This window comes from Excalfactoria chinensis, chromosome 8 (assembly GCF_039878825.1).
Source record: "Excalfactoria chinensis isolate bCotChi1 chromosome 8, bCotChi1.hap2, whole genome shotgun sequence".
Taxonomy (NCBI): Eukaryota; Metazoa; Chordata; class Aves; order Galliformes; family Phasianidae; genus Excalfactoria; species Excalfactoria chinensis.
Window position 1 is genome coordinate 20736301 of NC_092832.1, and position 14065 is coordinate 20750365.

At 41.2% G+C, this 14065-nt stretch overlaps 1 protein-coding gene across 1 annotated transcript in view; it reads right to left on the reverse strand.

The window, feature by feature from the left end:
• The window catches only part of TRABD2B (TraB domain containing 2B), a 238375-nt gene that overhangs the window by 29251 nt on the left and 195059 nt on the right, over window positions 1-14065 (reverse strand). The window contains exon 5 of the mRNA XM_072343459.1: window positions 10814-10904. Within this exon, the coding sequence (XP_072199560.1) occupies window positions 10814-10904 (91 nt within the window). The remainder of the gene's footprint in view (window positions 1-10813; window positions 10905-14065) is intronic.

The following is a 14065-nucleotide window of genomic DNA, read 5'->3' on the forward strand; positions in this document are numbered from 1 at the left end:
CCCTTGTTAAGAAGTCTGTTAATAGTGTTTGACCACCGTTATTGTACAGAAGTTTTTCCTAATGTCCAGTCTGAATCTCCCCTGATGCAGCTTTGTGCTGCTTCCTATCACTGAGCAGAGAGAAGAAACCAGCACATCCCTCCATCCCCCTTCTCAGAAAGCTGTAGAGAGCAGTAAGGTAGCCTCACAGCCTCAATTCCTCCAGATCAGACAAACCTCAGGCCTCTTCTTACAGGATACGTCTTCCAGCCCTGAATGAAAAAACATGTCTCCTGTTCCATGACTTCACCAAGGAGTTTTGATTCCCTGTGCAAATCATTTGCCTTCTTTCATTGATTTGAGTGGGAATTGCAGACCATTCAGCAATTACTGTAATTATATAAATATTTACATGCATAGAAACTGACGTAAATTTGTGTCTTCTTTTGTAATGCAAACAAACACAATAACCTGCTAATTCTGCTTCGCTTCAAGTCTGCATCCTTTCTACTTGAGGAGGATGTTTCCAAAATTGCCTCAGGGATTTCAAACCTCTATGCCTGCTATATGTCAATAGAAGTTGCACTTCCCATTTCACTCATGGCCCAAACCCATAATCTACATACATGTTTGGTACACACGCAAAACATTCATTTAACATAAGCAAGAAATCACATGCCTCTGGGGGCAGAAAGCTGACTGCCTCGTCAGAAATGCAAAGCATTGCTTTGACAAAGTGGTTGCAAAAAAAAACCCAATACACCAACAAAACAGTCTGTGGATCTACTGCATCCACTGACTGTTAGTTAATGAGTGGAACAACTACAGCTCCTAGAAAAACTGGGTGCCACTACTGAATGAAAAGACATGCGGCAAAACTGTGCATGCCCCAAATCAAGGCAGATTAAGGTATACTTAAGCCCTTCAGTCAGCAGTGCTTGCTTTCCCCTTCAGAAACCATGAGGAGACAGTCCAACAGAAGTATTCAAGATCCTCATGAACTCTGTTTAACTACTGTGCACTGGAGTTTACATCTCAGGGGTATTTAGAACATAAAGACACAACGATAGGAGCACCTAATATTATAAAGCTCTTGAAGATCGCCTCAGTCTCACTCCATAACTTGGCCTTTGCTTAATGATGCTGGCACTTATACAAACTATAGCACTGAGCAGAGCTCCACGCCAGCAGAAACCATCGCAGAGGCTGAACAGCAGCCCAGCATAGTCCCTTGTGACAGTGCTCTGGACAGGCTGTATCATTTTTACTCAATGGAAGGGGGAAGTGTTTATCTGGGAAGCATTTCATATCAATGACACAAGGGAACTGTTTTGCTTTCCACAAATAGGCTGGTATGCAACTTCCAAGCACGCCCTATGGAAAACCTTGGAACACCAGCCATGTCTTTCCAGCAGGGATTTCATGTAGTTAATGCTCTGCATTTTTCATCCTGATTTATTCCTGCTTCACCTCGTTTCAAAGTGCTGCACTCACTTCAAATGCAACAAGGGGCTCATCTCTGCAAATGTGAACTTTAATTACCAGAGACTTCAGATTCATATTGTCTGCTCAAACATAAACAGAGATGTGCTGTCTTGACAGAGACATCCCTGTGACTGCCTTTATTTTTGCAAGAGTAATCTGGAATTGTGAAACTGGGATCAGATTCAAACCTTGTGTTCTACAAGGTTCCACAGGACTTCACATGGTTTGAAGCTGGACATCAAAGCATGTGAACTCTTCTGACTTTGCTGCTGAGTTGCTGCAGGTTAGTTGGAAAACCTTGAATTGATGTATTTCATGGGAATCAATGGAGAGGATTCACTGTACTCCCAAACAAGAGCACCAAATTAGGTCCCAGTGATCAGGATGAGCACGGTGGCACTTGTACAGACATGAGCTGGCCTGACTTCTCAAACAGCAGAGATAATGGGAAATATTGAAATCCCTGACCTCACATCAACACTGATGCCCTGTGGGACCAACCGCTGAAGTCAACAGGAATGTGGGACCAATTGTTTTCGCATTGAACTCAGTGGAACTCAAGACCACACTAGGCGCAAACATAGGCTAATTTAAGCTGATATAAACAGATGTGGCAGACAGACCAGGTTCACAATAGTCACAATACGGTAAGTATTCCCACTGACTCCCCTGATAAGCTGGAGTCTCAGAGGGCTGTCACAGTGGCAAAGGATCAATTTTATACAATCACAACTGCGTGCAGCTAACATGAACAAGAAATCAAGGTTGAGGCCCAGAAAGATCATCCATTTCCTGTCAGACACTCCCTGCATCCCAGTCTTTGCATGTATTAATTCTACAACTGCAATGCTGTAGCAGCGCAAGAAATTGTCTTCATTCAGGATGTCCTTCCATTATATCAGCTGACACCCATTACGTCTATATGTATACACTACATCTGATCTGTGTTTCCTCCCTCCTGTTTCTATTCACAGGTCCATTTTTCATTCTCCCTGGAATGTAGAGCATTTGGGAGTGTAGGTGGAATGCCAAAGTCTTTCAACACCCATTAATAGAAATTTGTTTTATTAATTTAGATTGTGGGAAGGAAAAAAAAAAAAACAACAAAACGTAACAGAGTTGATCCTTTGCTCTGAAATCATGAATCATTGTCATGCACATGAGAAGACATCCTCTGAGACACCAGAGGCTGCCTCAGACAGAGTAAGCGATTAGAACTGCTCTGCTAGGGAGTCCTGAGTCATCAAACATAGCAGTTTAATTCCCAGGAAATGGGAAACATATTGGGATGACATTGACTTGTATGCAGCATGAGCTCCAGAGAAGGGTGAGCCCTTCAAAGGTTCTGGAGATCAGTTCAGCTTGTGGAAAATTGTTAAAACTTGAAAGCTGCTCTGAAGCATATCTGATCTGGAGCTGGGCAATGTATTCCCAACACATAATTTACTCTATGAATTAAACTCTTTACATACTTTACAGATTACAGGGGAATTTACTTTGACTTCTAATAAAAATGATTCAATGATTATGACATGTTCCGACTTCAAGTTATTCCCTGCGACAAGAGCTTCATATATGTACTGTTCTTAATTTACCAGATCTATTGTAAGTACTTATGTTTTTGGTGTTCCTGTTCCTAGCACTTAACTAGAAAGAGCATCTGACACACATTCTTCTTGGTCTGACCCTTCTCTATGGTTCCACAGACATTTCTGATCCAAAGTTGGGTCGGGGCCAATGCAAAGCCACTCAGCTTTGCTTAGATAGCACAAGTTGTTAAAAGTGCGATTATTTTGTACTGAAGTAGACAAGAACTAGCACAAGATTTCATCTCATACAAATCTAAGAGTGACCCTCTATTTGTTGAAACAATTCAGAAAAGTTTAAGTAAATTTTGAAGGTTGCCACAATTAGATCTGTGAGGTGTGACATGGCTATGTTGCTGCTCACAGCATTGTTTTGGATGACTTCTAACCCCATTTGGAAAGTGAGGCTTGGACTATAAACACCTCATCACTTATTGAAGGTAGAAAATGTATTTATCAGTAGAAAACTGTTTTCCAATCCTTTTTCTTCTATAACAATGTTCTCAAAAGAATTTCGAGTGAAAGCATTGATGAAAAAAGCCATTGACTACCCCTTTGTCCTGCTCCTTTCAGAAACTCATCAAGCAAAATTACCAGTAATTACACTCATGTTGAATCAAGTAGCTTTACTGATTGCAGCACAATCCACAGACCTCCTGGCTGAAAGAAGAGCAGTCAGCTCTGGAAGAGGAAAATCTATCTAGCCTAATGTGTGAGGTCTCTTTGCCTGACAATGTGATAGTGAAGGTAAGGGAAGTCAGCATTGCATAGACAGAATGACAGCAAACAGACCACAAACTTCCTTAGATAAACGACATCTTTCAAACCACACAATGCCACTTGATACCTTTGTGCCCCTTGAGCTGTTACAAAGTACAGCTGTGCTTCAGCCCAGATTGATATCGCTTGGGACTGAGGCCATCAATCCACAGGCAGAATACACAAACAGAAAATGGACGTGATCTCCCCACTTTGATATAATGCTGTAGAGAGGATGGTGCTGTTTTCCAAAGGGTTAAATGAGTCTAATGACATTGTCTGACTCGACCAAATTCCTCAAACAGGAGGAGAGTTCATCTCAAATGATTAGTCCCCTCAAACTAGCCAGATGCCTACTGCAAGCAAGCTGGGAAGGCTAAGAAACCCATGAGCACTCCTCAAGAAATGCCAGTCTTTTTACATTGACTATAGTAATTTTATGAGCATAACCTCCATTTTCTACTGATTCTTTCTTGGATCCTCACAATCAAAGATAGGAAATGATCATTAACAATCTTGTGTTAATGATGACCCTGCTCTAGAAGCTACTGGCACTAACAGAAGCCTTGCTGTTGATGTCAGCAGTTTGCATCAGCTTTATCTCTAGTAACTATGGGCCAGAATTTTAATCTTACACTAATGATGTTAGAGTAAAAAGAGTTGGCTGAAAGCATAAAGGGGATGAAAAAATTCAGCTTTCCTCTGGAAGGAAGAACTCCAAAATAAAGAACTAGGTCTCATCTTTTTTAAGCCTGCAGGGCTCTCCTTGTTGACCATTATTTTATAGAGCATGAGACCCAAATCTCCAAAACCCGACGGGCTGCAAAGCAGCTGAATACCTAGGAACTTTAGCATAGGCTTCAGGACAGTTCATTGAGCAAGCTGCCCTTAAGCAAAAAGAAACAGCCCAGGCTCTCCTATGGCCCTTCATGGAAGTTTCTGAGGAACAAAACAGTACAGAATATGAATCAATTTTTCAAACTAAATTCTGCCAAGGACAAAATCTGATTACAGAGAACAGTAAATGTCCCACTGGGAACAACAGTCAAGCAAAATTCCTGAGAAGTTCTGTTCTGTATTCTTTCACCAACGCCATGAATTAGCTTACACTATTTTTTTTTTCCCTTTTTTATTTATATATATTTTTTGGTAGTAAATTGCTGAATCCCACTCTTTCAGAAGGCATTTAGTGTTTAAAGATAGCCTGAAGAGCATGCAGACACATTGGCCCAAGGCAATGTATTGTTCAGGAAGTGACAGGATAACTAAGCCTCCATGGCTGAGAACTTGCAAGTTGACTTTGCTTCTCTACCATGTCTTGGAGCTTCGCTTTAATTTCTTTCCCTCTATTAGTTACTTTGGCTCAGACCCTATACTTTATGGATGTAGGGTAATTATAGACAAAGAAAACCAAATCACAAAGGAGAATATTTTAAAAGTACATGGGAAACCCTTGAAAACGTAATGTGTGTATTTTCATGACACTATGTTGTAAGCATTAAGTTGTTATATTCTCCAGTATTAGATGAAGCAATAAATTTGCCAGTGCATGCAGATGAACCCCATTTAATCCCTACACACCATTTACTGTAAATTACACTGTCAGAGGCAACCCCTAAATAATGGGTTTGCTTTTCTTCTAAGGGCAAGAAAGCTTGTGAAGGGAGTATGATCTTCAGGCTCAGATCAAGTTGAAGATCCAAAGGTTTTACAATAAGATTAAGAAGAATTGCAGCAACCCAAGAGGGAGATTATTCCACCCACGGATTTTTCCCTGTCATAGAAGAGATGAGATCCAGAATAGCATCACATCTCCCCAGCTCTTTTCCTTCAATTAATTCAGTTGTTCTCAATGGGAATGCCACAAGTCTCATGAGTCTTTTCTTCTCTCTTTTCTAATACAATCTTAATTATTTCACTTTAACTTGGGAAAACTTTAATGTTCTCTCAAGGATATCCAGAACAATAAGAGCTTAGAGGTCCATGACAATGAGAGTGGAGGAACCCTTTCAGGTTGTCACCCCAAAGCCCAAGTTGCCCAACAGTCCCAAGGAAACATGGCAACATCTGGAAGTCTCCAGAGTGCTTAGAGGAACATCATGTCAAACACTTTCCACCCAGCTCTGCACATTGGGTTTTGAAGGTCATGAATCCTGATGGAATGAAAAAGTTGCATCAATGTGTGGATCAGGTGTGCTTTCATCCTTTGGGAAACAAGAAAACATTTACAGTGGAGCAAAGAAACTCCCATTGGTGAGACAGAACTGATGCTGAGGAGCCAGGGTCACACCTGCAGGACGCTGTGGGAAAAGGAGAATGAGCAAGCTCTTTGCTTCAGAAAGAAGGAACAGGAGAAGCTACAACAGCAAAGACACGTTGCTTCGACTGTGCCAGGAAGTTCAACCATAAGGAGGAAGGGTAATTAATTTCTACAACAGAGCTCTGAGATTTTCAGTAAACTCTCAGATGGCCAGAAATAAAAGACTGTCATGAATTCTCCCATTTTGAAAGAAGGCAGCATTGAGCTTAATATCTGAAAGAGAAGTCTGATGGAAATGAGCACAGCAGTATGTTTTTTTGGCCTAGAAAAGTGTGTGCAGTATGTCAAGGCTCGGCACATGGCAGAAGGTCAAAGCTGATTCTGAGAACTCAGTAACAATAGAGAGTCATCACTGGACACAGGTGCTTCCTGAATTGATCTTGCAATTTGGCTGTTTCCAATTAAATACGAAGCAGCTGTGGCCCCTTATCTGCTCAAGTCACTGGAATCCATCTAAGGGGAAACTTTCTCCCTTCTCTCCTCTCTCCACAACCCAAGCAGACAGCTCTGCTCTCCAAAGAGACTGCCAGGGACAGCCAATTGGTCAGAACCCCGCAAATACGAGTTGCCTCTTATTCATTTCAGGGCAAAGCAATGAGATACTGATTCAGCTTTTCCTTTCGCAGTGTTTTTACTTGGGGACAACAGTAAAAGCCAATGAAATAATGAGAAAATATGAATGCCAATGTTTGTCACGCAAACAGATTCAGGACAATTTCCATCAGGCACCAAATTAAACAAATGAAGCCAATGTGAGGACAAGTCCTTAAGAATTTACAGCATGGTTCTGCATTCTGAGTACAAGAGAGTATTTTTTTACGGAACAAAGACTGAGCTTTACAGAAGGTATTTTCAATGGTCAGCTAGTGGGATTATACATGGAACTCAGAAAGGTCAGCATAGAACCACCAGGCGGAATAACAGCTGATTGGGCATTTCAGAAATCCACCAATTGAGAGCTCCCAAATACCTTACAACACCTAAATATACTTCACACAAGCTTTTCCTTTCTGGATCATTCATTCCGCAGCAATGCAAACCCTCCATGTCTTGGCTATCTCTTCCAGCCTGCCAAGGCCTCACTTCACTTTTCCCCAGCACCTTAAGAAAGGAAGAGCTTGTCACTAGACAAAAGAAAAATGAAACTCTAGGTATGCACTTTGGTTGTCTTCAAGATGAGCCATTTGACAACCTGCAACCTGTGCTAAGCATTTTGGACACAGGATGCTAACAACTACCTGGTTTCTCCTCCTGAATTCAACAAAGCATTCTTTGCTTTTTATCCTGTTCAGCTCTTCTCAAGGCTTTTTTTTCTGATACATGGGAACAGTAGTAGTTCTTTCTAAAGAGTATTCTCCTGTGCTTTCTGAAACTGAAATGGATGGTAGAGGTTAAGCTTGATTCCAGGTTACCCCACCTAATTATGACAATACTGCTTCATTATTACTGAGCAACAAAGTTCAGACTACTGATCATTTAAATCATAACCATAATTATACCAATGTAGGAAAAAAGAGTGAACGAAACAAAACAACAACCAAACCAGCTTTTTTTCCTATTAAGTTGTGTTTTGCTAAGGTGACTTTCATCATTTCAAAAAACAAGGCTTCTGATATGACCTGAGAAATACTATCTAGCAACTTCATGTCATGAAGCAGCCAAAATAATCAGCCATAACCAACCTCAGTCCAGATATGGTAGACCTCTGGAAGTTCCTGCATGCCAGGTCTAATCATTCCTCTTGGCTCTTCTGGACACAATCTGTGCACAACAATCCCTTTTTTGATTTCCCTTAGCCCAAATATAAGCATGCAGCTGCTTTTTTTTCTTCCTCCAGTCCTTACATTTTTTCCATGCGCTGTCCACGTCTCCCTTCTCAACTCTCTATATTAGAGTCCAGATAACCTTCCCTAAAAACCATCTGATTTTTCAATTGTCAGTGCCAAAATGCAATGCAGTAGGCTGGATTCCTTTACACAGCCTACTTCAAAGTAAAGCAGAAATGTCTCTATGGGTTTAAGCAGAAGAAAGAAAGGTCTCTTATTTCATATATGGCTCCACAAGAAACAAGACAAAGCCACCTGCATCTCAGTGATTCATAAAACTTTTTTTTCTCCCTTCAAACAGCTCAAAATTTGTTTTGAGCTTTTATGCGTTTATTCAGTGTATACACAGGTTTAGCATAGCTACTGCCTCAAAAACATCTCCTCCTGTGGTCCCTTCTAGCTGCTTTCAAAACTCATCTTTGAAAGAGAAAGCAGGAAAGCAAAACACCCCCAAAAAACAACAGAAAGAAAGACAAAAGTCATCAGACCATTGGGATATATACAGACTCATTAACAGGGCATCTCATCCTTACGGAATACAACCGCTGTTTACTACATACAACCATTATGCCCTCTCTCAACTCAGTCCAATACTCATGTGTGTTGGTTGTTAATATACAGATGGTAACAAATATACAGAAGGAATAAGCAAAGGGAAACTCACCAGTGGTGGTGCCTTGGCTGAGGAAGCTGGGGCAGTCCTCACTGGTGAGCGATCTCCAAGAGATACTGCTTCAGTGGGAGTCAGCCCTCAAATGAGGTCTCAGAGGGGATGGAGTCAAGCTCCACCCCTTCCAGGAGCACAGCTACATCACTCTCACCTGTGCTCCCACAGCTGACCCCATACTTGCCTCAGCTGATTAATCAGAGGTTCAGGCTGTGATTACCAATCTCCCATACACTCATGAATGTCAACATACTCAAAATATGCACAGTGATATTGTAAATGGATTGCTGAAAGTAACGCCTCCTATTTATTTCCATGGAAACTATGACAGATACAAAGCAAACAGAGCAAATTCTCAGCTACAAAACATTTATCAACACAGTCACCACCACTAGCTATGCACTTCTTCCAGCAATGCACAAGAGCCCGCATGTCGCGCTCATAAAAACCCACATGGTCATCCAGAACGTGTGAGGAATGCATACACACAGAGAAGCCCCCACACTGCAAGCTGGTCAACATTCAATAGTGGCATTGCTTCACTTTTCCTGCCCAATCATGTTCCATCCAGTCTGTGATGACTTACAAAGGCATATCCCAAGACCATAAAGAACAGAGACTGGTTTTGGATCACTCTCACACTTCTCAAAGACTTGCAAACAGACAATAAATTAAGAGTTTTTTTACAATTTTCAGCTTAAGTACTTTTCATGGGAAGATGATACTTTCAACTGAATGAAAATTACAGTGGAAAATGCCTGCTCCCCTGAAACAAAATCTTTTGTCAGAAATGCAGGATGTGCACCCCTGCAGGAACTGCAAAACTCAGCTGTTTTGGTATTGTTTGCTTGGATTTTGTTTTGCTGTATTTTTAGACACAGACCTTTTGGTTCATTTCAGCCAGGGTTTCAAGTTCCAGGCAGTTAAGGCATTTACAGCTCTTCCTGTGTCACATTGACTTTTCTCACTGTCACAAGTGCTTCTTAAACCTCCCCTGAATATATGCTCTGCTTTGTGTTAGTTTCTTCTTCCACTTCTTCCCATTGTTATTTAAGACTGGGCTTCTATGGCTCAACGTATTCCAAGAATCACTTAGAATAAATGCTCTGTCAAAGACACTTATGTATAGTTGAGCCATATTATATTCTATATAAATCATTGTGACTGTTTCACAAACAAGGCTGAGTCAGACAGATTTTCCAAGTACATGAAACATAGCTTTTTCACTCGTAGTTTCCTACCCCCCCCCAAATTAATCCACCATCCTGAAACTCACCTCATATTTAGGCTATGTCATGTTGGCCCCATCAGGAAGAGAACCATGCTGCTGACATTTTCTCCTAATGAGGATAACAATCCTATGACGGGGAAATCTCAGCCAATTTCTGTCTGCAGATTGCAGTGGAAAGACTAACTTCTCAAACCTAATGGTATCTCACCACCTCTTCCAGTTTTGTTTTCTAAGATACTCACAGACCTCAAGCAAACAAAGACCTCATCTGAATTGCCAAGAAATAGAAGTCTATGGAAAGAAGGAAATCTATTTCGCTAGTTGAGGACAATTTTGTGCTGTACTTCAGCTTATACTAATGAAGATTGACCAGAGCCTGGTAATCAGTCTTCCCTGGCTACTCTACACTCGATCAGATGGATGGAGATGCTTGGGGAATATTCAGACACTTTTTACCAATACAGCTCCTTTTCCAGAATCTAAGATGCATCTGCTACATTCAACATGATCCTTCAGGCAAACTGAAATCCCACCTGAAGAAGAAAGCCTGACAGAGAGGCCTGAGGAAGGAAGTTGGTGGCACTTCACCACTCCGCAGTGGAGAAGCAACCAAAACCCACAGACAAAAAAAAAATTATGGGGCAAATTACCATAACAAGATTTTTCTTGGAAACAGGAAGAAACTGCTGGGTCCTTGGTCTGGTAGTATTAAGCAGCTGTGATAAGAATAATATTAATGAGTGAAAGGAACAGCCACTGAAGCTCCCTGATTTTCCAGACTCATACTACGGATGCTTCATAGCACACTTTTTGTATAGAATTTGGGTGGGAATGGAAGGTGCCACATCCCCTTATCCACCTCCTTTACTAATGCAATAATCTCACTTCATTAGAGAAGAAAAGCAGAAGAAAAAAAGATGAGGAAAGAAAATGATTAATAATCTGTGGGCAGCTGCTTACTTTCCAATCGGTTGTCCAGGAGGGGTGTGCTCCACTTCAAATCCTGCTTGTCTCAGTACATCAATCACAGTGTTGTTACCCAGGAAGTGACCTAAAAATACAGGTAGAAAATAGCACTGTCAATCACAACTGCTCTGCTCACTCATTTGATTTTCTCCTTTTGAACAACAGGCTTGGGACACAAGGTTACCAGAAGCTAAACTGGCTGTAAGAGCAAGAAAGGCACATTACACTATTAGTTGAAGTGACGCAACTGTTCACTGCTTAGCCCACAGCCTTTGGCAATGAGCAGGGGAACAAACTGCATACATCCTGATACGATCTTCTTCCATCTTATTTATTCCTTCCTCTCCTCACATGACCAAAGATGTGTATAAAACAAAACCTAGATGGATTCTTTTTTAATACTACTTTATTGTTCAGGAATTTGCAAACCACTAACGTGGCAACTTTTATTATGTGCATCGACTAAAGGATCTTATAATGTGGGTATCTGAATCATTCTGCAGTGGTGAAAAGAATACTGCTTGGGCACTGACTCATGAACTGAAACAACTTACACCCTCAGATGTCTACCTTGCCCATCATCATTCATGGGCATCTGCTTATGAAGAAGCTCTGAAGTTGCTCTATCCAGGGCTCATCCACCTAAAATGAACATGGTTCAGAAATTGCCTGATCAACCTCTCAGCCACCTGCACAGCTGAGTCGGGAGGGGTTGGGATGGTAACTTCATCTCTCCCCAGATGAGGAGACTTAGTTCTGTAAATCAGTGCACTTTGGTGGAAGTGTAAAGGTTGCATTCCTATTCACAGAAGTAACAAAGAGCCCAATAAGTACTGCAGCATGTATGCGCCTTGAAAGAGTTTACTTAAGGGAATTCTATACACTTGAGTCTGAACCAAATCCTACTGGAGTCAATGGGAATCCTCAAAAGACTTAGGGCACAGACTCAATAAGGCGGTGTAATCCCTCCAAAGCTTTCAACTTATTGTCAGAGTTCCACATTGTTTTCAGGATGGGTTTGAGGTATAAAGCAAGGACACAAGAACTCCACTAACAGGTTATATTTAAGTCCACGTAGAGCGGTAACCTGACTCCAGCTGTGGCTTACGGAAAATAGTAAATATGTAAAAATACATAAATGAAAGAGACTGAGAAAGAACAGAACAGTCCTCACCCATTACATCCTTTAACTTCTATCTCTGCATGGCTGGGTGACCCTCATTTACAGCCAGGTCATCACGTCTCACTGCCAGCTCTGAATAGACCAATTCGTCATGAATGTGCTCAGACCTCTGCCTCCATCTACTTTTTGCCCCATGACATCTTGCAGCACTGAGTTCCACCACGTGCCACATGTAGAAGTGCATTCCTCTGGTTTGCTTAGAGTTTGCTGCTTGGAGGGAGTACACACGCCTAAAGCACGGGGTATGCATTAAATATACATTTAATACAGAGAAGCCTGTAACTATCTGTCTCCATTAAGGAATCAAATGCTTTTCACAGAAAAAAAACAACCCAGGCAAGACATGCCCAAGTCTCTCTGTTCACACCGTCATCGGAAAAATATGGAAAGAAAATTCTCTAACAACAATCAATACCACCATAGGATGACTTAATGTAACTGCGAGCAGAGTCAGCCCTAGGACACTTCACCCATGCTGCATAAAGTCACAACGAATCTAAGAGTAATTCGGTCTGCAGTATTCCTTAAGCCTGCTTCTCTCTGCTTACACTGCCAACAAGGGCGCTAATTCGCATCAGTTGCGAGAATGATGTAGTTGTATGGCTTTTAGAGCAACTTGCAAGCACTGGTAAGAGCTTTTAGCCAAAAGCCATTTCTTTAAATGATTAAACATACATTTGCAGAGTTTTAACGTGTTCCAGAATTCCTCCGCTTCTTTTTAAGACAACTCAAAATTTGATTTTCCCCTAGCTTACTTATAATAAAAGCCAAAGGAAAAGAGAGCAGTCCCAAAAATGTTTTATACACCCTCAGAGATTCAAGAAATGAGACATTTGTGAGTGATTAACTGGATTTGATCATATCCTGTTTTTTTTTATGTCGTGGCCAAAGCAAACAACGGCCACAATTCTGTCACTGGCAAGTGACACTGAGGAATCAAAACCAAAGGTGTCAAGGTCAGAGACCTTTCTGTGTCCATACTCCAATGCTCTACTTTTCCCCTGAAGCAGTCTTAAATGCCAAGAGATTTCTTAACAAATTGTCCTAGATCCAGCAAATCTCTGACATCGGGACAGTATCAAAAGAACCCAATTTTAACTGCTTTAAATGCAGGGGAAAAAAGCGTAACTACGCAATAGTTATGATTCCTCATCCACTAAATGGCAGGCCTACAACAACACCAGCTCCCCAGCAAAACATGCAGTTCCCTTTCAAACCATGCATAAGACCAAAAGTGACATCTCCTGGCCTCCTGCTCCTGCCCATTCTGTTGAGACCATGATGACATGGGGACCTACAGAGCATGACAGCAGAGGAAAACATGGACTGTCCAGCAGCTTTTCCACTCTAGCTCTGGATGCCAAAATGTGCAAAGTACAAAGGACAGGAAATATGTGGAAAAGTAAGGTAAGGTCTGTGGGATAAGGTGGCACTTGGGAGGTCCCATGCAGTTTGTACAAAAGAAACATGAAAACACTCTTGCTATTGCCGTAGTTCCAAGGCTAAAATAATTCCTGGAAGAAATGTCTTGGCTTTCTTCCTGCTGATGTCTATCTTGTTTTAAAATCTAGGATGACTTTCAATATGAGAAATGTCTTACATAAAACATCTCCCTGTGGTCACATACAAGTTGAGATAAGCATTGATGTTGAATATTGACAACAATTTAGCACTTTTACTGGCATGCAATAAAAACCACTTTAACCTACCTATGTGAAGCACTTGTGTTCAGCATGGATTTGGCCAGTGAGAAGTCCCTGCTTCTGGCTGCCTATATGTGCAACCAGAATATGTAATAACTGCCAGATGAGCTACAACATTAATGGGTTTCATTTATATACACACACATTTTATGTGTACTTCATACGGACATACGTATGCAGATATATATCTGTATGTGTGTATATATATTTGTATATACTGTATACACACATATGTATATATATGCACTTCTGATAAAAACTCTCAAATAACTTCTCTCCCTGGACAGAAAATTTCATTCCAAAAGATACTGAGAAGTTTTTGCATCCAGAGGTAGATCAGATATCAGATAACCTGCAGGC